At 38.5% G+C, this 26007-nt stretch overlaps 1 protein-coding gene across 12 annotated transcripts in view; it reads left to right on the top strand.

Annotated features, from left to right (window-relative positions):
• mark3a (MAP/microtubule affinity-regulating kinase 3a) overlaps positions 1-26007 on the top strand; it is a 68178-nt gene that overhangs the window by 18660 nt on the left and 23511 nt on the right. For 5 of the 12 annotated variants that reach the window (XM_062440019.1, XM_062440010.1, XM_062440014.1 and 2 more), the window contains exons 4-10: positions 3884-3932; positions 6950-7015; positions 11416-11486; positions 11897-11953; positions 15829-16065; positions 18191-18310; positions 21386-21485. In XM_062440019.1, coding sequence (XP_062296003.1) covers positions 3884-3932; positions 6950-7015; positions 11416-11486; positions 11897-11953; positions 15829-16065; positions 18191-18310; positions 21386-21485 — 700 coding nt within the window. Of the gene's footprint in view, positions 1-3883; positions 3933-6949; positions 7016-11415; positions 11487-11896; positions 11954-15828; positions 16066-18190; positions 18332-21385; positions 21486-26007 lie in introns of all 12 variants that reach the window. The other 7 variants (XM_062440012.1, XM_062440008.1, XM_062440011.1 and 4 more) reach the window with 3 other exon arrangements.

Genomic DNA, 26007 nt, shown 5'->3' with positions numbered 1-26007 from the left:
AATAAATAACTGTACTGAGTCAGTTATTTCTATTAACCCTTAGATACTGTTCAGATCTAATTTGACCTATTTTTCCATTTGAGAGCTGGAAAAACACCCTATACACAGATTTTTCTTAATGTGACCCCCAATATGTTTTTTAAAAATGCATCATATTTTATTTTTGTGCAGCTGATGCACATTTTTGTATATAAGTGTACAAAAAAAAAAAAAAAAAAAAAAAAAAAAAAAATCAAAAATCAGCATTCAAACATGTTAAAAAAAACAACAAAACAAGTTGAACATAAAATAAATAAAATTAAAATAAAGTTGAAAATATAATAAATAAATAAAATAAAGTTGAAAATAAAATAAATAAATAAAATAAAGTTGAACGTAAAATAAATAAAATAAAAATAAAGTTGAAAATATAATAAATAAAATAAAGTTGAAAATAAAATAAATAAATAAAATAAAGTTAAGCATCAGCTGCATTTGTGTCTCCTGCAGCAGTGAAGATGTGACAAACAGCTCAGATTTACTCCTCTGTACTTTCTGAGAGCTCAGGAGAGTATTTTCAGTGTAATGACGGGCAGAGCGAGATCACACGCTGAGTAATGACAGTGAGGAGACCTCAGGCTCTTCTTCTCCTCCTCCTGCTCCTCCTCTTCCTCCTCTTCCTCGTCAGCAGACAGACACAGTTTGTTAACATGGCTTCCAGATCTCCAATCCTGAAGGCTGACTGGAGATCATAATTAACCCTTCAGTCGTCTCACAGCCGGGAAGGAAACAGATTTATTATCAGTGACTCCCACTGCTGGCATTCCCTACTGGAGTTTGTTTAAAAAGTGATATTTATTATCTGTACTATAATATTTTTGGTTATTTAAACTTCTTTCTACAACTGAAGAAGCAGAAAGGTAAAAGTTGCTTTGGTAGCAATGAGAATATGCAATAAGTCAATTTATTTATATCTAGAAATATATTCAAAACCATAAAAATGACAATCAAAGGGACACACTGTACCAAATCGTACTTTTCCAGTCCACCTCTTTCTTCATCCCTTCTATATCTGTCCAAAATGTTACTTTTAAAGATATTTTTCTTTTAAGTAAGCAAGAAGTCATGTCTGTTTATATTTATTTATTTTATTTATAGCCCAATATCAGGGGACGTTATGATCCTCTCTTCTTTTTAGATCTTTGATTCCAAAAAGTCCCCAGAAAACTTTTAAAAGGAACTAAATGTGAGAATAAATGTAAGAGCTCAGAGGTCTGTGTTAAAGCACGAGAGACGGTGAACGACACGTATCACGTTTTTACATCCTCATATAACTCTGCGTGTGTGTGTGTCGAGCAGCTCGGCGTGCAGCATCGTATCTGAATGTGAAAACATCACCCGCTGTCTGTCACCATCTGTTTGCCTCTCAGGCTTCAGACTCCAGCCGTCCAGGGTTCAGGACAGAAGGCTTTCACAGGGCGTCCCCGGTGGATCCGCCGCCGCTCCCAATCTGTCAGCGAGCCTTCGTCCTGTCACTCAGACGCACCGCTCGCTTTACTGTCTTCGCTCATGTCACTCGTCAGTCAGAGAATAGAACAAGAATCAAACTTACTGATAAATAAGAAAATAAAAAAACTAACCATTTATTACTTTTTACTTAGACGTTGAGTTGATTCATAAAAGTGCTGCAGAAAATCTCTTTATCCAGAAAACAATGTCAAACAGTTGTTGTTTTTATAGCTTTTAAAAATGAGTAACTTTATATCATTATTAATTCAGTAGTGTAGAAATTGTGTCAATTGTGTTTAAAGAAAAAAAAAAAATTGGACATTTTGTGCTTTGATAAGTTAGGAGGATGAGAACCTGACGTTAGTGAAGTGAAGTGAAAAGAACAGTTTGGTATCAGAGCGATGAACGAGGAAGATACACACACACACACACACACACACACACACACACACACACACACACACACACACACACACACACACACACAAAATGTTATTGTCTCAACAGTATGTTTCAGTTACATGATTCATCAAAATTAAAACAAGCATGAAAACGACTTCAGTAGTGTTGCTAAAATGATCAGCTGTAATAAATGAAAACATGACAGTTTTAATATTTGATAATAATGATAATAAAAGAAGCAATCTTTATTTTGGACACATCTGCAGGTCCATATCAATAAAACAAACATAAGACATCATAGAAAAATGAACATTAAATTACAATACAAGGACAAAACAGACCAGATATAAATGGGTCATGGCAGTATTGGTTGGATCTATCGTGTAGGACTGTTGGACTTTGGGATGGTCAAGTGAGTGATGGCGTCCTCTTGGTTGTCCAATGGGAGCTCTCCGTCCTCCATGTTTCTCTGAGAGGCCCATGACACCTCCACAGGGTTCAGCAGTGAATCTCAGTGTCCCGGGTGTAGATGCCATCCACTCACTTAGGGTGTTTTCTCTTTGACTGCCTGTTGGTGGACCTTCCCTCGCTATCCCATCTCCTGGAGTAGCTTGGATGTTATCGTGACTCTGAAACCTCTACAGCCTTTTTCAACAGGCCAGACCTTTTGCTGTCCAGCCTCATCGTTAAAACACAGACAGACACGTGTTCCAGTGTAAAGATGTAAAGCATTTAGTGTTTACAGCTGAAATATTTTAGCTGGATTCCATATTATTTGAACAGTGGGATTTTCTTTCAAACAGAATAAGCAGGAAGTACATCTGTGTTTATTTGTGGCATTTTATACACTAAAGGAATATTTTACTCACTGGATTAAATAATCATAAACTAACTGATTATATATTATTCAAAAGAAGACCACTTATGCATCAGAAAGTGTAAGAAACCTGCAGCGATACGTTTCCTGCTGTTTGTCCATTTTGTTAGAAGATATTCGTGTGTGTGTGTTTTCTGTGATTTTGTTCGTCGGTGATCTAACCAGCACTCTGCGGCCGCTCCCGCCTCATGACAGATTGATGCCTTTTTATAATTTTATGACGGGGAAGTGAGCGCGGTGTGTTTTAACCACGGATCAATAATACATAGCGCTGGGTTCTCTTACAGCGGGAGGCTAAAAAGCATTTTTGGCCGTTACAAATCTGCTTGTGTCTGCTCACTTTGAATGTTGATGATGGAGAAAGGCGAGCGTGTGTGTGTGTGTGTGTGTGTGTGTGTGTGTGTGTGTGTGTGTGTGTGTGTGTGTGTGTGTGTGTGTGTGTGTGTGTGTGTGTGTGTGTGTGTGTGTGTGTGTGTGTGTGTGTGTGTGTGTGTGTGTGTGTGTGTGTGTGTGTGTGTGTGTGTGTGTGTGTGTCCATAGAGCGTCTTTTTATTAACGCCGGGCGGGTGAGATGTGACGCTGCATGTTTAACTCGACTCAGGTCCCCCTTTTGACCCCAGCTGTTGTACAAGCATCTCTCAGGCGGGTTTAAACTGGGCCGTGCTGCTGGGAATCCTCTTGTCATGATTCGGTGCCATCGACGACACAATGATCACATTTCCTTGGCAAAAACGTGTTGATGTTGGCGAGTACGAGCGCCAGTGTTTGGGTTTCTGAAGCCATGATCTCCCCACCCCCCCCGTTATAAGCAGTCTAAGAATAGGTGCGAGCTAAGAATAAAAGCAGCGGCGTTGACGTGTTTTTCCTCGTCATCAGGAATCACATCAGGTCACAAAACATCAGACACGAGGCAGACAGAAACTGTGAATATAACAAGATCTTTGCAAAAATGAATCTGAAGATATTTTCAAATGAAAAATACATAAATTATCACTGTGTGACTTAATAATTCATTAATCTGCTGCCAGAGGCTTTACAGATGCTGCTGCTGAATTTTACTATGTTCTTTACAAAGAAATAATCATTAAAACCTTCTTTTTTTTCATTTTCTTTCAGCTCTTCAGAGAAGTAAGAATAATGAAGATCTTGAATCATCCCAATATAGGTAAGTGGATCATACACACACTGTATATATAAGCGCAAAAAGCATTCATCCAGTTAAGTGGAATAGTTCAACCATATCAGCTTTCTTCTGTAGAGTTAAATCAGATGATTTAATATCATATCTGCATGTTAACCCTTACATACTGTTCAGGGTCCAATTTGAGAGCTTTCTTAAACCTAACTTTTCCTAATGTGACGCACAGTATACAAAAATGGAAATAAAATACATGAATGTGAATTGGTGTAGAGACTAATTATGAGTCAGAATATGAACAGTATGTAAAGGGTTAAGTATGTAGCTACAGGCAGGAGGTGGTTGGTCGTAGCTTCGTCAATAATCCGGCTACAGATCATAGTCATAGAGCCGCATCGACGTCTGTGTAAAAGGTGACAGTCGACATGGCGAGACAGGAAGCTGACGATGTCTCTGATTCAGAACGCCAGAGGACGTTTTGTCGGCTTGGTTTGGTCCAGCGAAAGCAACAAAAAGCAAAAGGCTGCTTATTAACATTCTTCTTTACAGCCCTAACACAGGATTATAGAGCCTATAATTACACCACAAATGACAAATGAGAAACAACTTATTTATGAGTGTCAGTGCTCGACCTAAATAGATATCAAGTAGTATCAAAACATCCCCCGTCAAACGATACCTACAATCGATCCTTTTGTACACCCAGAGCTAGAAAATATGACTTTATATGGACTTGCTCACAGCCAATCAACTCAAGTGTTCCTGGATTTAATGCGATGTGATTGGCCCACTGCCACAGCAGCTACAAACCCGTCTGTGCTGGTGAAGTCGTGGTGAATTTGAGTTAGCGAGCTTAGCATTTCAGAAGCCAAGATGCCACCTAAACGCTCCAAAGTGTGTCTACACTACACGCCTGTTACACCAGATAAAAGACAGAGATCTAAATTTGTAATAGGTATTGAATGACGTACTCAGCTGGTATCGGTATCACTTTAAGGATACTTGGATTGGTGCTGGTATCGTCATTTTTTTCAATGATACCCCATCCATATTTATGAGTCAGCTTAAACTTTGTACCAGCCAGGCTAACAGTTTCCTTTCCTTTCAGTCTTTATGCTAAGCCAAGCAAACCACATCCTGTCTTCTAACACTGTATGTAACACACAGACTAGAAAATTAATGTCAATCTTCTCATTAAACTCTAAATAAATAAATAAATATTTCCCAAAATATTTATGATCCAGGCCGCATCTGTTCATTTGAATTCAGGCAACAGTTTTTTATATATACAGTACTGTGCAAAAGTCTTAGATCACCACCATCATACAAACAGAAAATACAGGAAATATGTACACACAATTTAACATTAATTATTAAATATTATTATTAATTAAGGTTCCTTTCAATTTAGGTTTAAGAGAGCCAGGTTCCTGCTATTGCTCTAGTGTAAGGGGAGGTCACACTAAATACTTGACACTTTAGCCTATAGAACTGAATACACATTTCCTGTATGTTGTGGTTGTATTGTAATAAATAGACTGAGAGATAATTATATATGATTGGGTCATAATAGCATTGCTAAAACCACAATCTAATGGTGGCTTAAGACTTTTTCACAGTACTGTATATATTGTGCTGCCAATGAAGACTCAGTTGTTTACATTGTGAGCTTTGTGGGACACCTGACATGCAGAGCTCTAACCTTTGACCTTTCAGCTCCCAGACAGTCACATGAGCCAGCAGCATGTTGTCACTCTATGTTATCTGCAGTCGTCTGTTTTTACACACTTAGTTTAGTTAAAGCTTTTTTTGTGCTTTTTTTTCTCTCCTTCATTTCCGTTTTCACAAACACAGAGCAGAGAAGATTATTACATTCTTTGGTATATTAAAAAAAAAAAAAAAGAAAAAATCCTGTCAAAACTGGAAATGTGAAGGTTTCTGTAAAATATGCACGCCATGCAGAAAATTAGGAGGTCACGCAGCGAGGCCAACGCCAACAAAAACATCCTTGACATTTAAATAACACGCATACAAATTGAAATAATGATACAATAATATGATTTATGATATGAACTCTCTGGGCAGCTGTAGGTGATTGTGGAGGGTGATACTTTCTTGGTGAAAAAAGAGAAAGAAAAGAAAGACATTAAGTGGTTTTGATCAATAAACAAGAGAGAGCATGCTGCTGAGAGAGCAGTCAAAACTTTTAGGCTTTGCACAGCCAACTGCAAGAGGAAATACCAACTAACACCAAACCACTGCACCAGCATGAAGCCAATAACACTAAAAAACCTCAGCCTGTCGAAGGCAAGAACGTGGACTGGAAAGAAAAGAAAGGAGAAAAAAAAAGAGAGAGGAGGAATGGCACTGGTGGTTTAGATCTGGTGTTTGGGAAGCTGACATGGTGTTTGCAAGGTCCAACATGATCCTAAATGTCAGACCGAGGCTTTTTTCCTGTGTGTGTCATTGGATACACAGACACACACACACACCATGTGCACATCAGACGAGTCCGCCATGATTCCCCACTAATTACTTTTAATTTCCTTTCCCTGCGCTCCATGATTTCCTCTACAGAAATGTGATTATAATTACCAGGGTGATAGTAAGCGCTTACCAGCCCATACACTCTTTTATCTCTCTCTCTCTCCCTCTCTACCTCTTCATCTCTTTCTCTCTTTCTTTGTCTTACATCCCACCTGGTCTATATTTAGCAGCAGCAGCTCATCACTCACTCTTTTATATATCGGCAAGCTGCAGTTTAAAAGAGCAACTTTTTTCTGGACCAGCACAGTAAAAAAAGAAAAAGAAAAGCTTAAACACGATCACGATGCACACAAACAGAAACTTCACTTTCTCCTCTTTCTTCCCTCTCTTCTGTCACCGGATGTCTATTTGGAAACTTCTTTTTCTTTTTTCTTTTTGGTGTCCGTGTCCATGAATTCATTAGTGTCTCTGTGTTGAATCTCCTCCGTCTGAAGTTATAATTGAATTTATAATTTCCTGTGTCTCTTTCTCTCTCTTTCTTTCTTTCTCATCTTCAGTCAAGCTCTTTGAAGTGATTGAGACGGAGAGGACACTCTACCTGGTGATGGAGTACGCCAGCGGAGGTGAGGCAGAAATTTAACTGTTTAATGTCTGGTTTGTAGTTCGAAATGCACCTTTTTTTTATCCTTATGTCATAAACACAACCTGCCCATCTTTTACACCAGAGTGAAAATATGTCAATCAACAAAATTGCATTTAGTGTTTCCAAGCGAAGAGGTGTGACAAATAAAGAAAGTTAATGGTTTATTGGTTTAATTGCACATATCTAAAATAAAAGTCAGAGAAAAATGGTAAAATAAAAATAAAACATGTGCGGTTGAGGGAGAAACCCACATAAAAAGTGACAATAATATTACATACAAACGTATAAAACAACGAATAAAATAAAGAAATATAAATAAATAAACTATAAAAATCTGCATCCCAACAGCTGCTCCACAGAAGACCAGATATAGTTGGTAGACATATGCGTACGGTGCGCTGCTCCCAGGGTCCCGAGTATAATTTATTAACAGCAAATGTGATAAATGTGTGTGTTAATAATTTAAACACTTTGGGAGCTGCATATATAGTCTGCACTCTTCTTCTGCTTCAACCGGAAAGGGGGGAAAAATAAAGTAGATGAGTATAAATCTGAGTTTAGTTTGTTCTTTAGAAGAGATGAGTCATGCTGTTGGTGAATATGGTGTTAGTCTGTCACTTTGGAATGAATCGTGTGAAATCGCATCAGTAAATGTGTGCCATGACGGTTCGAATGAAGTTTTAAATGTGTTACTTTGAAGAGGACGACACGCTTCCTCTCACTCAGTGAAACAGGATCAGTTTAGTTACTCCTCCTCTTCCTCCTCCTCCTCCTCCTCTGGCCTCACACACCTGGTTGTGACTAAATCTCTCTCTGGATCTTCGCTCACATGTGTCCTCATAATAATTACTTGATAAATGGTTTTGTGCTACAGCAGTTAAAGAAGATTGGGAGTTGTGCTCAAACGGAGGAAGAAGGAGGAAATAACATTTCCAGGAACAGTTTTTTCAAAGGTGGACTAATGTGTAGAGTTCAGAAAGCTCGTAAACAAACGATGAAGGTGATATGTGACATTAAAATGAATAAATTCTCATATTTATCACTGTCGCTGCACAAACGGCTAAACATCAAACACAAGAAACACAAATGCAAACAAAACATCATTGAATAAAAAAACAAAAAACACTGGAGCATTTCAGAAAACTTTAAACATGGGGAAACTATTCTTATTCTTGATTGGACTGATCTGAAATATATAACAAAGGTTTGATCAGCAATAATATATAAATGTTAACCACAAAGGCTCCAACTGGGCCAATCATTTACACCTTTAATCCAATGTTGGTGTGTTTTGACCCTCAGGGCCACCGTATACTTAAAAAGGACTACTGCAGCAAAGTTGGAGCTACAGTTATGAATCGATTAGTTGTGAAGTTAATCTGCAATCTGCTTCGATAATTAGTTAATTGTTTGGCTTTGGGAAACATAAATCAACACTTCCTGTCATTTTCTGAACCAAACAACTAATAAAAATAACCAACATATTAATCGATAATGAAAATCAACAACTTTTTAAAATGGAAAAAAACAACAACCAGTGTGTTAACTATACGGTTTCTTTTGGCGAGATCTATTAAAAGTTGCTCATTTTAATGCAGCATCACACGTACACAGGACCCTGAAAGCACATCTTGTCATTGATTCCTTGGAAAGGTCGAATTCGGACGGTTGAGCCAAGCGGAGATGACAAATTGAGAAGACCTGCCCTCCTAGGAACAAATCACATTACCGCAGAGATGGGAACTATGATCATAGGCCAATTGCATTAGATCTTAATGAAGTAAATCTAATATATTTCTTTCAAGTTTGGCATTGATTTCCTTGGAATTCATGCAGAATCTCAAGGCGACCCCCTCAGCTCTCCCTCACGCACAGCAGATTGGCGCCAGGATTGTATGGGTATCTACCAAAAAGTTGTGCTTTCACTGGCAGATTAGCTCATGAAATGTATTAAAGGAATAATGTTGAAACTGTAAAATTGACCAGATTTGAAAGGGAATAAATCTTATTAGTGAGCAATAAGACGGAGGAGTAACATGAAAAACATGATTTACTGCAACAGAATGAAGTGGATTTACCGTGGGAAATGCGTTAAATGAAACTAGATGATGTAGAACTGCTTCCTGCTCAGTGCTGCCCCTGCTGGCTGGAAGATAATTGCAGTAATACTAGAAATGAAAACTGTAACCTCATTTTCACATCTTTGGACCACCAGTGACAGTGTGAGGAAGCACTGTGGTAGTGTGTCGCCCAGTGTATAATTAATAAGTTCAGTGTTTTATGTGTAAGGATGAATCCGGCTTGACTTAAACTAACTTTAATTTTGATTTGATTTGAAACTTTTATTTCAAATGTGTGGCAGAGGAAAAACAAACAAAATGGTCATACTGAAAACCACAATAGACTTACACATAACAGTAAACATATAATGCAATGCATGATAGTCAACCACATCCGAAAAGGAGCAGGAAGAGGTGAACACTGAGAACACACACAACCTTCTCCATCAATCAATGATTGCTACTATAACAGCTTCCTCTGTTCTATAATTTAATTAATAATTAATACCATCATACAATATACCCCTTTCTTACTAATATATATGTTTAATAAATACATAGATATAAACTTCCTGAATTATTTGTTACACTAATGCGACACCAGATCGGCCCGTTGTCACAGACACCTGATCCAGCTATTTGAGTCGGTATCAGACTGATATCCGATTTCAGTATTAGTGCATCTCCGTTACACACTTCAAACAGGTCATGAGCAAGTTTTCTGCTCGTTCAGACGAATAACTACAACCTGAAACTTTCCTGAATGTCTAAAAATCACATTTAAACCTTTTTAAAACGTTGATTCACATTAAACTACTTTTATCTTACGTTTTTCTTGACCTACAACAGCAGCACTTTTTTTATTGTATTAGTTTATTTGTCAAGGCCCAATGGCTAGTCCCTGGCCAGGTGTGAGTTGGCAGCCTAAAAAAAACTCTTTGTAAGACGTGTCAGTTACAATAAATATAAAACTCAGACTGACATAAGCAGAGGACAATAAAAGCAAAGCAAACTAAAGCTGACTTTTCTCTGTTGGAATAAATGTTGGTTTCTGTTACTTTTAATGTGTTTTCATAGCTTGTGGGGTCAGTAAGAAGATTTCCTACCATGCAAGCATCATATTTTCAGCTTTTCCTTCCCAAGAATAAACTATTGTTAAAGAGAAATGTACGAGTTCTGGGAGAAAATCCACATTGGACCATGATATGTGGCGTAGTGTAACTGGATCAGGGCTAACCGCCTGCTTTCGTGCACTGAAACGAGGGCAATCTTAGCCGGGTAATGCTGCTCTAGAAGTTGCCTCGACATGATTTAATCACAGAGAAATTTCACGTTGGCAGAATTTTAACCTTGTATCATCACATTTGTACAAGATATATTGTTTTCCTCTCATTTTTTACAGAATATTTCTCACAGTTTGCTCACCATTTTTCCCCCAGTTTGTGTTCCATAATCTAGTTTCTCATGTACAGCACACGTTGTGCCGTTTTGCTCTGACATGCAAAGTGTTAGCAGGCACACTCTGTCTTTAGCAGTTGAGTCAGAGAGAGAGAGAGAGAGAAAGAGAGACAGAGTGGATGAATTGTTGCTTTTCTAGAGCTCTGAAGTAGAGAAACGTACGCTCTGACCACCTCTGCAGGTCAGCGCTGAGAGACTGGGAGGGTTTTCGAGGATTCAGGAAAAGAGGGGGAGGCGTTTTTCCCTCTCCTTTTTTTTTTGTTGTTGCAGGTTTTGTTGCTTGTTGTTTTTCTCAGTTCCTATTTTTTTCGGCTTCATGCACACACACGCACACACACACACACACACACACACACACACACACACACACACACACACACACACACACACACACACACACACACACACACACACACACACACAACACATAAAGCAGCTGATCGAGTTCAATTAGCACACGAGCAATCGCAGTCACGTTTTAGCTGGAAGTGTGCAGAAGTGTGGGCCGAAGGAAGGGTCTGCTGCTGCTTCTGCTGCTGCTGGAGCCGAGCTGGGCAGCAGCTTGTGCCTCCAGGAGAGCTCAGTGTGTGTGTGGAGGAGGCCGAGAAACACCCTCCAACCATACACATGGGTGACGGTGCAGGCCAGCTGCGTAGAAAAGTTGGAGGGGAGGGGAAGGAAGGGAAGGGAAGGGAAGAGGTGGGGGGGGGGGTTATTTTTATCTACTCATAAGTTGTGACTCACTTTTTGTTTCTGTCCACCTTCTGTGTTTGTGTCTTTTTCTTTATTCTCTCACTTCAGCAGTCTCTCTCTCCCCCCCGGTTCTCTAACTTGGTCTCTCTCTCTTTCTCTCTTTTTGCAGGAGAAGTCTTTGACTACCTGGTTGCACATGGAAGAATGAAGGAAAAAGAGGCCAGGGCTAAATTTAGACAGGTACCAGCTTTCTTCCCCCTGCAGTGTTCTGGTTTCACACCTCTGCTCCGGGCCGTAGCTCAGACAGGTCGCTGTCCTCCGTCCTCCTTCCTCAGAGGGGAGGTGGAGGGTGGAGGGTGGAGGCAGCAGCAACGTCTCTGATGTCTAAAGACTGATGAGAAATGTCCCAACCCGACCCGTTTCCCATCATTTATCTCTCAACGACTGTCACGCACAGTTCAAAGTCATTAACTGTTTTGTGAAGATTAAAAACTGGGCAAACAGTCTCTTCTGTCCCAACGTTGTCATGTTTTATCTTCCTGTCAGTGTCGACCACATCCCCCCCCCCCGTCAATTCTACCACATCCTTTATCACAGTCTGAGAACAGCATACATCTAACTCAACTCCGCTCTGTGTGTTCCTCGTACAGATCGTATCGGCGGTGCAGTACTGCCACCAGAAGCACATCGTTCACAGAGACCTCAAGGTGAGTTCAGAGAAGCCACACACACACACACACACACACACACACACACAAACACACACACACACACACACACACACACACACACACACACACACACACACACACACACACACACACACACACACACACCGGTTTGTAGTCAGTACAGTAGCCGAAACTTCTACTTCACAGTGTGCAGCTTCAGTACATCAGACAGACTGAGCGAGGTATGTGGCCATGATCACAGAGACATCAGTGTTTTCTGGTATTCAAAGCTTTTAGGAAATAAAGGCAATTAACAACAAAGGGGGGAACGAAAGATGCGAACAACTAAACAGGCAAACATATAAACAACAAATCTGCTCATTATTTTTACTTTAAAGTCTTAAACCTGGAGTTTGGACTGCTGAGTTTTGTATAAAGTTTTTAGAAAATGTGTGTTTGTGTAAAAAGCAAACCTCAGATGTGGTTATTAAAAAGTTCTGTGAGAGGAAACAAAACATTTTCTATTGTGCATTGAACTTAAAGGGGGGCAGAAGATGCTTTTTCTGGATTTATATAGATAGATAGATAGATAGATAGATAGATAGATAGATAGATAGATAGATAGATAGATAGATAGATAGATAGATAGATAGATAGATAGATAGATAGATAGATAGATAGATAGATAGATAGATAGATAGATAGATACTTTATTGATCCTTGACAGGAAATTGCTTGTTTTACAGCAGCTTCATCCACACTTAAGGTAGCCATACGTAACATCACACAAAAACACATCTCTGACTATCCAATGGAGAAAATCTAAGAACTTGTTACTAAAAATATCCAAAAGTTATAATAATAAAGCAATTATAGTATATATATGTGTAATACATAATAATAAAAAACTCGGTGTGCAAAAAGTGCACTGCAGTATCTCAAATTATCTTTATACTTTTATGATGTTGGATGATAAACATGTTCAGAGCTCCAAAACTGCCAGCAAAAGTCAGGGGCTTCAACCTTTTAACTTTTCTACAAAGCTGATGTCAGCTGACCAATCAGAACAGAGTGGGCTCATCGTGAGGCGAGCCTTAAAGAGACAAGAGCTTTTTAGGCAGAGGCTGAACTGAGGGGCTGCATAAATGACCAGTATAAGATAAATAAGGAGTTTTTAACTGGAAAGATATTGAAGATATTCAAATAGAGCCCCAGAATATAAATAGAGCTGGAAATGTGCAGAATACGTCTCTTTAGGTATCAAAATATCAAAAAATATGAGCAACTGAATAAATATGAAATGATAACAGTTAAATTCACTTAAAAATAAAATAAAAATAAAAATACAACAGAGTAGGAATTAAGAAAAGTGAGAAACAGTGAAACTAATAGTTAATGGAGGCGCCATTTAAGCCAATTTGGGCAACAAAAAAAAGGAAAATCTGCTGGTTTCAGTTTGTCAAATGTGAATTTTTTTGGGGTTTTATTTCAGATTAAACTAAATTCCTTGTGTTGTAGTACTGGGGGGGGGGGCACATGTTGTCATAAAATAATCCACATTGTTAACAGTTCTCATGTTCGCCAGCGATCCAATCGAGTTTAAATAATCTCAAAGTGTCTTCACCTTTTGAGGCTCATTACGTCTGACTCAGACTGGATAGAAAGGTCATAGTATCGACATCTGACGTCAGTGTTACGTGTTTTTATGACTCTCAACCTAACTCCCATTTTACCATTGACGGCTCTAACACAGCATGTCTAATTACTACTACTAATAATGATAATTATAATAATAGCAGCTTTCAAAGTGCTTTACAACAAAAGAAATGCATCATTCACCAAGTGCTTCACATTAAAAGATCATAGCTAGAAAGGAGCATAAAACAATGTTAAAAAAAACCCATTAATGTAACATAAGATGGAAAATTAAAATAGTAATAATAGTAAAATAGTATAAAGAGTAGATAGTTTAAGTAGCTAAAACATAGAGTAAATAGAATATATAAAATCAAGAAAAAGAAGTGCATCAGTGTGAAGATAACAGATGTTACAGCTAATTGATTAAAGGCTAAATTACTAAATTGACACTTTGCTCTTTTTCTTGATCTTTCGTAGCAGCACATACACCTTTTTTTAATCTTTAAAGATCGGTGGGGTGGAGGGGAGTGTGTCTACGGACGCACGAGTAGGCGGCCCTCTAAACCGCTCACATGTTCTCCACCACATCACCCCGTCGTACTGTAAATGGACCCTCCTCCTTTTTTACAGCCGTGACGTTCTTTGCTTCTCCGTGTATAAATATTGATGCTTCTGTATTTTTATCTCAGCGTCAGTGGGAGTAGCACGTACACACATGCACACACACGAACACGCACACACACACACACACACACACACACACAGACACACACACACACACACACACACACACACACACACACACACACACACACACACACACACAGTACAGCTGCATGTCTAAACTGTTTCCTCTCTAGAGCTTCATGAATGATCCATAAGGAGGGAGATGTGAGAGGAGCAGAGAGCTGTATCTTCTTCCTGCTCGTCATATTCACTGTATATACGTGTGTGTGTGTGGCCATATGTCATAGGTGTGACTGTGTTTGTGCGGCCGAGGGGGAAGTACAACCAGGAACACAGTGGTTAAATTTTTTAACAACCGCTCTCCCTCAGGCACGTCGGCCACTTTTTGCTCTTTTTGTGCCTCCAGAGGCTTCAGCTCATCGTGTCTCCCGCTGACATTAAAATCAAATGATTTTCTGCTGTCTGTCCATGATGACGGTCGGCCAACGTTACCTCACACGCGGACCAAAAGCCTCTCAGGATGTCGGTTCAATCGTTCGGAGCTCGATAGAATATTTCCCTCTGTGCGCTCTCTCTGTCTCGACTTCCTAATTAGCCTTTTGCCCACAGCTGCATGTGAGCAACGAGCAGATGTTGGGAGTTGAAAGCCCTCGCCTACGTTTGAACGGGGACATGTTTACAGTTTCATTATATCAGATAATATCTCACAGATTTTTGGGAAGTTGTAACAGACATTTTTCAATAGAGATCATGAATTGTACTTACGTTAAGATTAAACTTGAATCTATGGAGGACATTTAGGATTACAGCATCACAAGAAGAAACCAGAGAGATAATTAGGAATCATACAGATAAATAGAATAAAAGGTCACACTAATATAGTACACATTGATATTATAATACTTTCCCCCAGTTCTAATCCTGTATCCTTGTGTTAATTGTATAGTTATCTCATCTTTTATGCCAAAAATAGTACTTTTACATCCAAATTCCCCTTTCTTTTTTTTTTTACTCTTCTGGTAAAATTATTTCAAATGTCTGACTCATCCTGCGCTCAGGGGCTTTTACAAAAACTCATCCAATAAAACCGCTTCTCACCATTTGTGGGTCATAGTAGTTAACAGAGCAATATGGTTATAGATGAGGAGAGATAAAAACAATGTTGCTGAGGTCTAATTCATTCATCTCTCCGTCCTCCTCCTCTTCCTCCTCCTCCTCCTGACCAAACAACAAGTAAAGGTGGTGTGTGTGCAGCTTTGTGTTACACTAAACTAAGCCACACCCACTGTTGTTAAGCAGTCCAATCACATCTGAGGATTTGATTTAACTCCCTTATGTTATTGTACAGCACTCAAATATTACATTTAATTGGGAAATAACAGAAGCTAAAGATGCTCTAACCTAAGTTTCACTGTGACTTCAATATTCATCATCAATAATTCTTCAGTCAGATTTACTACTACCTTTCAGTTTTAAACCCAACAACTCACACAACCTCTAAGAATAAATGGACAGCATATTTCCTGGATAAAAGCAGTTAGAAAGACTCATAACCCTTTTCTCTTCATCTCTCCTTCTGTCCGCAGGCTGAGAACTTGCTCCTCGACGCAGACATGAACATCAAGATCGCCGATTTCGGCTTCAGCAACGAGTTCACTATGGGCAACAAGCTGGACACGTTCTGCGGCTCCCCGCCGTACGCCGCGCCGGAGCTTTTCCAGGGGAAGAAGTACGACGGGCCGGAGGTGGACGTCTGGAGTCTGGGGGTCATCCTCTACACGCTGGTCAGCGGCTCGCTGCCCTTCGACGGACAAAACCTCAAGGTGGGATGATGTGGATGTGCTGACGTCACGATGAATCACCTAATATTGTTTAAAAATATCCTCTTTTTTTTTTTTAGTTGTGATGATTTGTCATTTTTACGTAGTGATTTGTCGGGCGGCTGTGGCTCAGCAGGTAGAGCGGGTCGTCCACTGATCAGAAGACCGGTGGTTCGATTCCTGCCTGATTGGGCAAGATACTTAACCCCAAATTGCCCCCAATGTGTGTGTGATTTGGAGAATGCGACATTTAGTGTAGAAGCGCTTTTTAGTGGTCTAAAGACTAGAAAAGCGCCATATAAGTACAGTCCATTAACTATTTGACGCCAAATCGTTACAGAAAGCAACATTTCAGCTCCAACTTCTGAATTAATCGGCCATTGAAGTTTGTAGTTTCATTAACTGGGATTCATAATTAATAGTTCAATAATGTTACAATGAAAAGCTTCAAAGCCATTCAATTTGATGTGATATTTGAATTCCTTCAGTTAAATTGATCTATATATTATTTTATTTTATTATTTTTTCCTCATGTGCATGTACACTAATGCAACTCGCTGGCCAACTGTGTATTATATGTATATACAGTACGTGTATATGTACTTATATAAGTGTGAATAACTGGTTTTGGTGTTGGATGTGGCACTTTATGTGTAGAAGTTTTTGATATTAATACCAGAGTTTGGAAAATGAGCAGAGTTGATAGTTCACACAGCACAGGCCACATATTTCAGTGAGCTGACTGTTTTAGACCATCATCTACAAGCTTAAATCACCAGATGAGCTGTGGCCCCCATCTGTTATGTCAGATTCAGCTTAGCGTGTAATTGATCGATCCCATCGTACGTGGGCTCTGCGGTAATTAATCAGAGCAGCAAGAAGAGAGAGAGAGAGAGAAAGAGAGAGAATCTTCTGAGTTTCTACGGGAGGAAAAGGTCGAAACAGGGATGTGAGAGGAATAACTGAGTTACACGGTTTTATTCAACAGTCTGTGTCAAGTTGTTAAATATTGAGCATCGGACCAGTTTCATGAGAAAAACCCTGAACACACATTACAGCAGGATGTGAAGAGAGAAAACTTTGTGTTTTCATTCACCTGGTTAAATGTGTTACTAACTCTTACAGTTTGAATTGGGTCATAAAATGTCATAATACTTGATTTTAATATGGCAAAATGATTTATTTATGATAAAGCCATGTTGAGCTGTTTCTTTCAGTTTTTAGTAGGACCTGACCCATACTGAATTTTTGGGGCCAATACCGATAATAGGGAATAAAAAAATTCCGATATCAATATATCATGGATTATCTTGTATGAACATAAACACTTATTTTTGTAATGGAGTTATGATATTTTACAGTTTAAGACTAAACTTTATTTTTTATAAAATGACATCAGTACTCTGAAACAGTAAACATCACTGGGAGGTTATGTATATATTACACTTGAATTAGGAAATACATTCAGATTTTTTCTTCCAATAAAATATTAACCTTGTATAAAACAAGGAGAGATGCATTGCACCGGGTTTTAGCAAGTTGCTATTTTCCGCCCGTAGTCCCTGGGCAGGAAGATGGAGCATACAATAAATTAAAATCAATAACAGAATTCATCTACATCACCTACATCTTAAAAGCAATTTACCCCCCACCCCCTAACTTTTATAAATATGCCGCCATCACACACACACACACACACACACACACACACACACACACACACACACACACACACACACACACACACACACACACACACACACACACACACACACACACACACACACACACACAGATATACATAAAATGCAGCTTATATATCTTCACATATGGGAAAACACTGATACCGATATGCCTGTGATAGGCCAATATCGGCCGATATCGGTTGATTGTTATATATCGGTCAGGCTCTAGTTTTTATATATTTTTGTCAATAGTCGACATTCTCCAAATTCCAAAAATTGTGCTGAAATAAAAGCATCAACAATGTTTTGGAGCCTATAATCTGCATCAGTCACCTCTCCTCTCTTCCACCAGTGAATTTACATCCATGTGTCTATTTCCTCTCTATTAGCATGTAGCGTGTTTCAGTGTGTTGCTAACTTCCTGCTTCCTCTCTTCTCTGCAGGAGCTGCGTGAGCGGGTGCTCAGAGGGAAGTACCGCATCCCTTTCTACATGTCCACAGACTGCGAGAACCTCCTCAAACGCTTCCTGGTGCTTAACCCGGCGAAGCGGGGTACTCTCGAGGTGAGGGAGGACGCAGAAAATGTAATTATACTTCTTACTTCTTAACTCCCCCCTCCCGAGCACATCTGCACCATCGGAGAATGCCATCTATCCTCCACCTCTCCGACAACCCCTCCTCCTTTCTACCGGTCCCTGCATCCTTCCAAACCCCCCCTCCCGCCCCCCCTGCATCATCCTCTCTGCCGCCCACGGTGTCCTGTTTTCTGTGAGCGCCCGGCCCACACTCTCCTCTTCTTCTCTGATGTTGTAACCATGAATAATGCATCATCATTCTTGTGTTTGTACCAAAAATTGTCTTTCTTGTTCGCCTCTGTCTTTAAACACGGGTCGAGGGTACGGAAATGTTTTTGGAGCAGCACAGAAAACTTGGTTGAGTCAATTTTGAGAAAAAGTAAAGTTTAAAAGGGGACGTATTATGCACATTTCTAGCTTTAAAAAAAATCCTTATTTATCTTAAACTGGCTCCTCAGTTCAGCCTCTGTCTTAAACAGGTCGTTATAGCTCCTGTCTCTTTAAGACGAGGAGCCACTCTGCTCTGATTGGTTAACTTCCACCAGCTCTGGAGAGTTACGTAAACCAACAATAGCAGTAAGATTTTCTTCTGTTTTTCTGTTCTTTAACTAGATATATAACCTTCTCAGATGCCTTTTAAAAATCATTATCAAAATACTTGATGATAAATGTTATGGCGATGGACTAATCGATTTATCGTTGCAGCGGTAGAAAACTAACCAAAGCCGTTAAATAACTGCAACGGAGTAAAAAGTGCAATATATCCCTCTGAAATATAGTTGAACAGAAGTACTAAATATTATTTAATTAAAATAATGATAGTAATTGTACTTCAGTATTTGAGTAAACATGTTTCCATTGGGGTATTTTAATGTAAGTAATGCATCATGTTTCAGAAGCTGAATATAAGTTACAGCAAATCGTAAAATATAAGAAGCTGGAACCATCAGGCGTTGTTAAAATGACTATTAAACTATCAATTTATTGTTGAGGCTGTAGAAAACTAACCAGAGAGTCATTAAATAACTTTATGAAACATAGTTGGATATAAGTATTAAATATCATTCAAATGGAATTATAGTAGTAATTGTAGTTGAGTTAACGTGTTTCCATCGCCAACGATAACATTCATCAAGTCCAAACAGCGACGAGACACAAGCCGAGTCCAAAATGTCAGAAAAGTCATCAGCCAGCCGCCACAGAGTCTGTTACAGGTCAACGTGTGACAGATGTGAGTTTAAACATGTTGAACTGCAGTTTAATTTTCCACAATTTATAATCAGGACACTGGAAATATTTTGACGTTTTGTGTCACTCGGGAGCGTCTGCGAAGATGAATAATCAAAGTGTTTGATCTCAGAGACGGAAAGGTTCCAGAGAGTTCTTCCACACATCACATCACGTCAGGAAAATGTTCATAAATATCTTTTTTAAGCTGCGGTCGAGCTTCTCTAACTGATACCAAACAGTACATCATGAACATATAAAGTGTCGTTTCTATCAAAGGTTATTTTTGGCACGTTGACTCTGAAGTGGATCGACTTTAAAGAAAAGAACATGTGATCAAAGAGCAGGTTTCACTCTTTAATTTGCCCACTTTTTTTTTTAGAAGAAAACCAGTTTTTATTGCGTCTTGTTGAGTTTGAACTTAAGTGAATTAAAAACTAAATGTTTGTTATTCTCGACTCTTGACGGTCACGTGTCGGCCTCGGATGCCACATGATGACTGCCCCGGATTATATGATGAGCTGCGGTTACATCAGAGCGTAATCATTAGGGTTTTAATCACCAACCAAATTAATTAGCAGAGAGCGATTGATCGGCAGCAAATGAAAAACAAAGGTGTGAACAGATGACGTGCATCAATGTGAAAGGGCAGAGGAGTTATCGCACACTCACATGTAGTCAATCTTTTCCTTTTATATAAATGATTTAAATATACAGGGAGGGTGATATTCAAAATATGGAAGAGTTTGGAAGTAAAAGTATTATAATTACCTGTCAAGCTACTAAAAAAAGACATTTCTGTAAAATCTGGCTTTAAAAATGTGGTTTATAAACTTTTAAAATAACAGTCAGGAGCCCAAATGAACACTGAAACCTGTTTTTCTTGCTTTAATCATTCCTCCTCTTCATACTGACCATTAGAAGACAAAATCCACAGTCCTCCTGTGCTAAAATGTTTATCTAAAGCTAATATGAAGCTTCAGTCGTCCAAATGAGTCAAATCAAGTCTTCTATGTTTCATTGTTACAGTGTTTTTAGAGCCAAAGTCTTTTTGTTACTATACTTCCACCACAGCTCAACAGGGAAACACTAAGAGGGAATTTGATGCTAAAAACACTGTAAATGTGTCAGATATCACTTGATATGACTAACTCACACTGATGAAGCTCAATAGAAGCTGATCATCTACTTTTAATGACACTGTGGATTTTGTACATTGAAGGATATATTTTAATAGTCAGTATGAACAGCAGGAATGATTACAGAGAGGAAAACCTCTTTCACTGATCATTTGGACACCTGACTGCTGGTTTAAGATTGGTGGTGCTGGGTTAGGGTACGGGGATACAACCTGATCACAAATCTGTATGATGCGTCTGTTTTATGTTTGAAATTAATCAAACCTTTATTGAATCAAATCAAAACCTGCACAGTCAACTATTCATGATCGGACTGTCAGTATAGGGCTGGGCGATAATCAGCAGATATATATTGTATTGAGTATGCAGAGTAAATGCTGGTCAATAATTAACAAGAAATTACACTAAACAAATATCTGAGATAAGCTTGAGATCATTTAAAGAAAATATCTTAAATATCTTGCTTAAATTGATCATAAAAAACAAATTTAATGGATCTAATCAAAAAAGCTTATGTATATAATGTATTAATGTAAAAAAAGAAAAGAAAAGTAATTTCTGTAAGTATACAGAATCGTTGTTTTTTTAAACTCTAAAATACCAATATCAATATCGGCCACAAAGCTCCAGCACCAGTTTTAGGAGGTTTAAATAGTCGAGGGGGTCTGACTAACTTTTGTTACTTTTATTTTTGCAGCAAATCATGAAGGATCGATGGATCAACGCGGGTTTCGAAGAAGACGAGCTCAAGCCTTACACTGAACCAGAGCTGGACATCACGGATCAGAAGAGAATAGGTAAAAAAATGCTGATGTTTATGAAACCGTTGTTGAAGTTGCAGCGATTTCTGTCTTCAAAGGGAAAGTTTGCTTAGTCGTTTAAGATCTTAGCGAGCTTTATGACCGTCGGGTGTCGGTTGTATAATCTAAAAGAAAAAAAAAGTGCACACGCATCATAAAACAAAAAGAAAGAAAAATCAGCATTGTTTCTGCATGTTTGTGTCTGACGGGGGAGAAGAAGACGTGTGATATGGAGTTTAAACGTTAAGCAGGGGGAGGGAGGGGGGGGTGCATCATCATCATCATCATCAGCTCTGCATCACGGAGGCGGTCTCATTATTATTTTCAGCTCCTTTTAAAAGAAAAGATGAAACGTGATGATGAATAAATAAACACGAGCGGTGCTGTTTGCATGCAAAGAGAGAGAGAAGCCTCCCCGTTGTGTCCTAGATGAAAGCTGTTAAAGTAGGGGGGGGGGGAGAGAGAGAGAGAGATAGAGAGAGAGATACAGGGGAGGGGAGGGAGGGGGGGTCTCTTACATAACAGCAGCTGGGGTTGGCTGTCTGTACACATGTGTCACCCAGTCAGTGCACGAGGAAAAGAAAAAGAAAGCCGGGGTTTATCTAGCAGAGGAATCCCCAAACCCTAAATAATAAATTCAACTTATAAAACATTTCCTCTCCCTCACCCCCCTCCGAACGGAAAACAATGTGTTTGTGCAGAAGCAGCAAAAATGTGTGTAAAACATGCACACTGTTCCTCTCACAACCGGTCAATTAATCAATAAGTAGATCCACATGAATTTAATTGGAAAGCATTTTGATAATCCATTAACCGTACAATCATACAAAGAGTATTTTCATTACAGTTTAATCTGCTGATTGTGAATAAAAGCCCATCATGATTTCCACTGCTTGTTGTAAGATAATATAATCCTTTATTAGTCCCATGATGGGGAAATTTACAGCGTTACAGCAGCAATAAATAGAAAGAGCATCACTAAAAAAATATAGAACAATAAATAATAAAGAAGATATTCCTTTATTAGTCCCATGATGGAGATATTTTCATTATTACAGCAGCAAAGTGGAGAGTAAAATAGAAAGGGCATCAATAAAAAAAGAATAAAAAACAATAAATAATACTTCCTGGATATTAAAAGTTTATTTGCAGGTTTCTGTAGTGTCAGTCAGTCAGTCAATTGAATCAATTTATTCAGTTAATTGTTTCAATATTATATTAATAGTTGGTGTAATTAAAGAAAAAAATAGGCATTCTGTAGTTGCTGCTTTAAAATAGGATTTTTTTAAGGGTTTCTTGTCTTCTGTGATGTGAAATCAAACATCTTTAACTAATTTTTTAACTGATTATCATTGATTAATCAGTTAATAAACTAAAAATCCACAGTTTGTCTGTTTTGTCTTAATAACAGTTTAAACCCTTCAGATATTCAAATAACTGTCATATAAAGAACAAAGAAATACAGCAAATCGTCACATATAAAAAGCTGAAACCATCAAACATTGTTCAAAATGACTGAAACAATTCATTTGATTCATAAAAGTAGTTTGACTTATGGTTGCAGTTGTAGAGTTTTGGACTGTTGGCGAAACAAAAACAAGACTTTTAAAGATCTCACCATGAACTCTGAGAACATTTGATAGATATTTAATTCAGTATGCTGCCAGATTAACTAGAAAAAAAAGGAAAAACACGGCCGTTACTAAGTTTATTATTAACATTTATATTAAATATAAACCCGTTTATCTTTGCTTTGATAACAAGCATGTCTGCAGCAGTAAAGCTCTTTCCAACTGAAGCTGAGCTGAGGAGCAGATAGAGGCGCGTTGAGGGGGAGCCAGAGGGTGGATGTGAGGAAAGGAGGGAGCGTTAGAGATGAACGAGGAAAAGATGAGAGAGAGAGAGAGAGAGATCACAGATTCTGCCCGGTTACAGAAACGGAGCACGTTTCTCCGTCATATCAGCCAGTCATACATGAACAGAGTCCAGCCATAAAAGACTGATTCTGTTTTTAATAATGATGGTTTATGAGTTCAGCTCACTTAAATGAGTTACATCTGCCAGGCTGAATTACTCCATGTTTGTGTGGAAGGACTTAAGAATGTCAGTCAGTTAAAAAAAAAAGAAAAAGATGACGTTAACTCACCGAAAATAATGCCATTAGTACGGCTATCAGAGGAGAGTTTTAGTGTGACGCTGCCTGAGAGGCTTTGTCTCCCGCTCTGACAGGGAGAACAGACAGGATTTTATTTTGGTGTATTTTTGGGGTTTTTGATATTTTTGAAAACAAGAAATAGAAAAAGCTTAAAAGTTGATAACAGCAGCAGGAATCTAAACAGGCAGGTTGGACACTGACAGACTTTAATAATCACATAAAGCAGCTGATTGAATAATAACTGCAGGATGATTTAACAGATTGTAAAAACGGACTAAAATGTGTTGTCAGTGTCATAAAAACCTGTTAAAACAGCAGGAAGATGATCTCTCACTGTTAGACACACTGTGGAACTGCAGTGAAGACAACGTCAACGTTTTAAAGGTTTTGAAGGAAAAGTGAGACTTGACACCCAGAAGCAAATTATAGATTAAAATGCTTTTAATCTATAATGTTTATATTAATATAAACATTATAGATTAAAAGCATTTTTAAAGCATGAATACCAAACATTTGCTGGTTTCAGCTTCTGAAATATGAGGATTTCCTGCCTATTCTTTATGATAGATAGCAAGCAGAAGATCTTTAGACTTAACAAGCACTTTTCACTATATCCTGACATTTCATAAATCCAAACTGTTATTTGAAAAGTACAGCTGCTTTACTGGCGACCGCCATGTTCAACAACAATAACACAGTAACACAGTTCAGCCCAATACTGTAACTTCCCTTCCAGGACCTTCACAATAAAAGTATCTTCCACTTCTCCTTAATAGAAGATAACATGTATACTTAAACACAGGCTGTTTATTTGTCCAAATAGAATATATTACAACATGTACTGAAAAATGTACATCTTTGTCTCTTATTATTAGGTTTACATAAAACTGGTTTCTTACATTTTTGTTGATTTTGAATTGGTAATCAAACACTTATTTTAAGAGATGTTAAGATGTTTAAGGAGCTGCACCTCTTATCTTTTATATATTGGTAATGTAATTAGTTAGCAGTTATTAATTCATTATGTCCCATATAAAAGTCAAGACAGTTATTTGTCTGCAGAGCTGTAAAAGCAGGCTGCTCCAAGGACACGCAGAAGCTAACATTTGCTAAAAATACAATAAAGCTGTGACGTCTTTGCTGGATTTACACACACACACACACACACACACACACTCACACTCACACACACACACACACACACACACACACACACACACACACACACACACACACACTCATGCTGCAACATCCCAGAGAAGCTTTGAAGCTGCTCCTCTCTACAGCTCAAACAATAATTAGACCAAACCGGGAACAGATTGGTGGTAAAAGTCAAATTCGTAGAGCGCCGACATTAAACGATCAGTGACAGGAAAGAGGAGAGCGTGACGGGTCGCCGTGAGTCATCTCGACACCTCCGCTCAGGAAACCGGCTCCACGTTCCTGAAGCTTTAACCTGGTTTGCTCTGAAATGTTCTCCGACATGTTTCAGATGGAGGAGTCTTTTGAAACATTAATAGGCTGCGTAGCGTCGAGATGAAAGCATAAAAGCCTTCGTGTGTGCATGTTGGGGGTGGAAAGGGGGGGGGGGGGAAGAAGATGCTGAGCCAGTCTAATATTTAAAACCATGTGAATCCTCTTTTATTGTTTCCATGTCGTTCTTACACCTGAACACTAAGAAAACAGCTAAATCTCTTCCTCTTCTCCTTCATCTCTTTTTATAGCCTGATTATTGTTAGTCACAGCTGGTTTAAACCTCCTCCTGCTGTCTGGAAACACCTTAACTGAGTATTAAAGCTGCCAAACGCACATTTTAATCAGTTTCGGTTGTGGAAACAGTCATTTGATAGTGGCTCATAAATACTCTGTTAACCAGCAGTCATTCCCAAGCTGCTACACTGCAGTCATTTAATAACATCTGACAAAATGAAAGCATTAATCCAGGTGAATGACTGTGTGTTTTAGTAGTTTAGTGATAACAACACAAAACATTGGTGATCACAAAAGAGATTAACACACAGCCGACTAAAATAAGCTCCTGTTTTTCAGATGTTTTTACTTTTCAGGTGAGAAAAAAGGAAGCTTAGTGATGACATAGCTGAAACCGAGAGAGAAAAATATGTTTTTTAGTTGAACAGCTTTAATGTTAACTTGTAACTAATAATTATTTTCATTGTTAGTCAGTACCAGTAAAAAAAAAACCTTCTATAGCTCAAGGTTACATCATCACGTCTTGTTTTGTTCGAGCAAAGCGATGTTGAATTCACTGCAATCTTTGAAGAATCAAACACATTAATAATAAGAATGTAGAGCTGAGATCTCACTGCATCTAAACCTTATTCTGATTATAGTATCTGGATTATC

The sequence above is a fragment of the Scomber scombrus genome, chromosome 19 (genome assembly GCF_963691925.1).
Source record: "Scomber scombrus chromosome 19, fScoSco1.1, whole genome shotgun sequence".
NCBI classification, from domain to species: domain Eukaryota; kingdom Metazoa; phylum Chordata; class Actinopteri; order Scombriformes; family Scombridae; genus Scomber; species Scomber scombrus.
The sequence above is the reverse complement of the archived record's forward strand: the minus strand, read 5'-3'. Positions and strand labels throughout refer to the sequence as shown.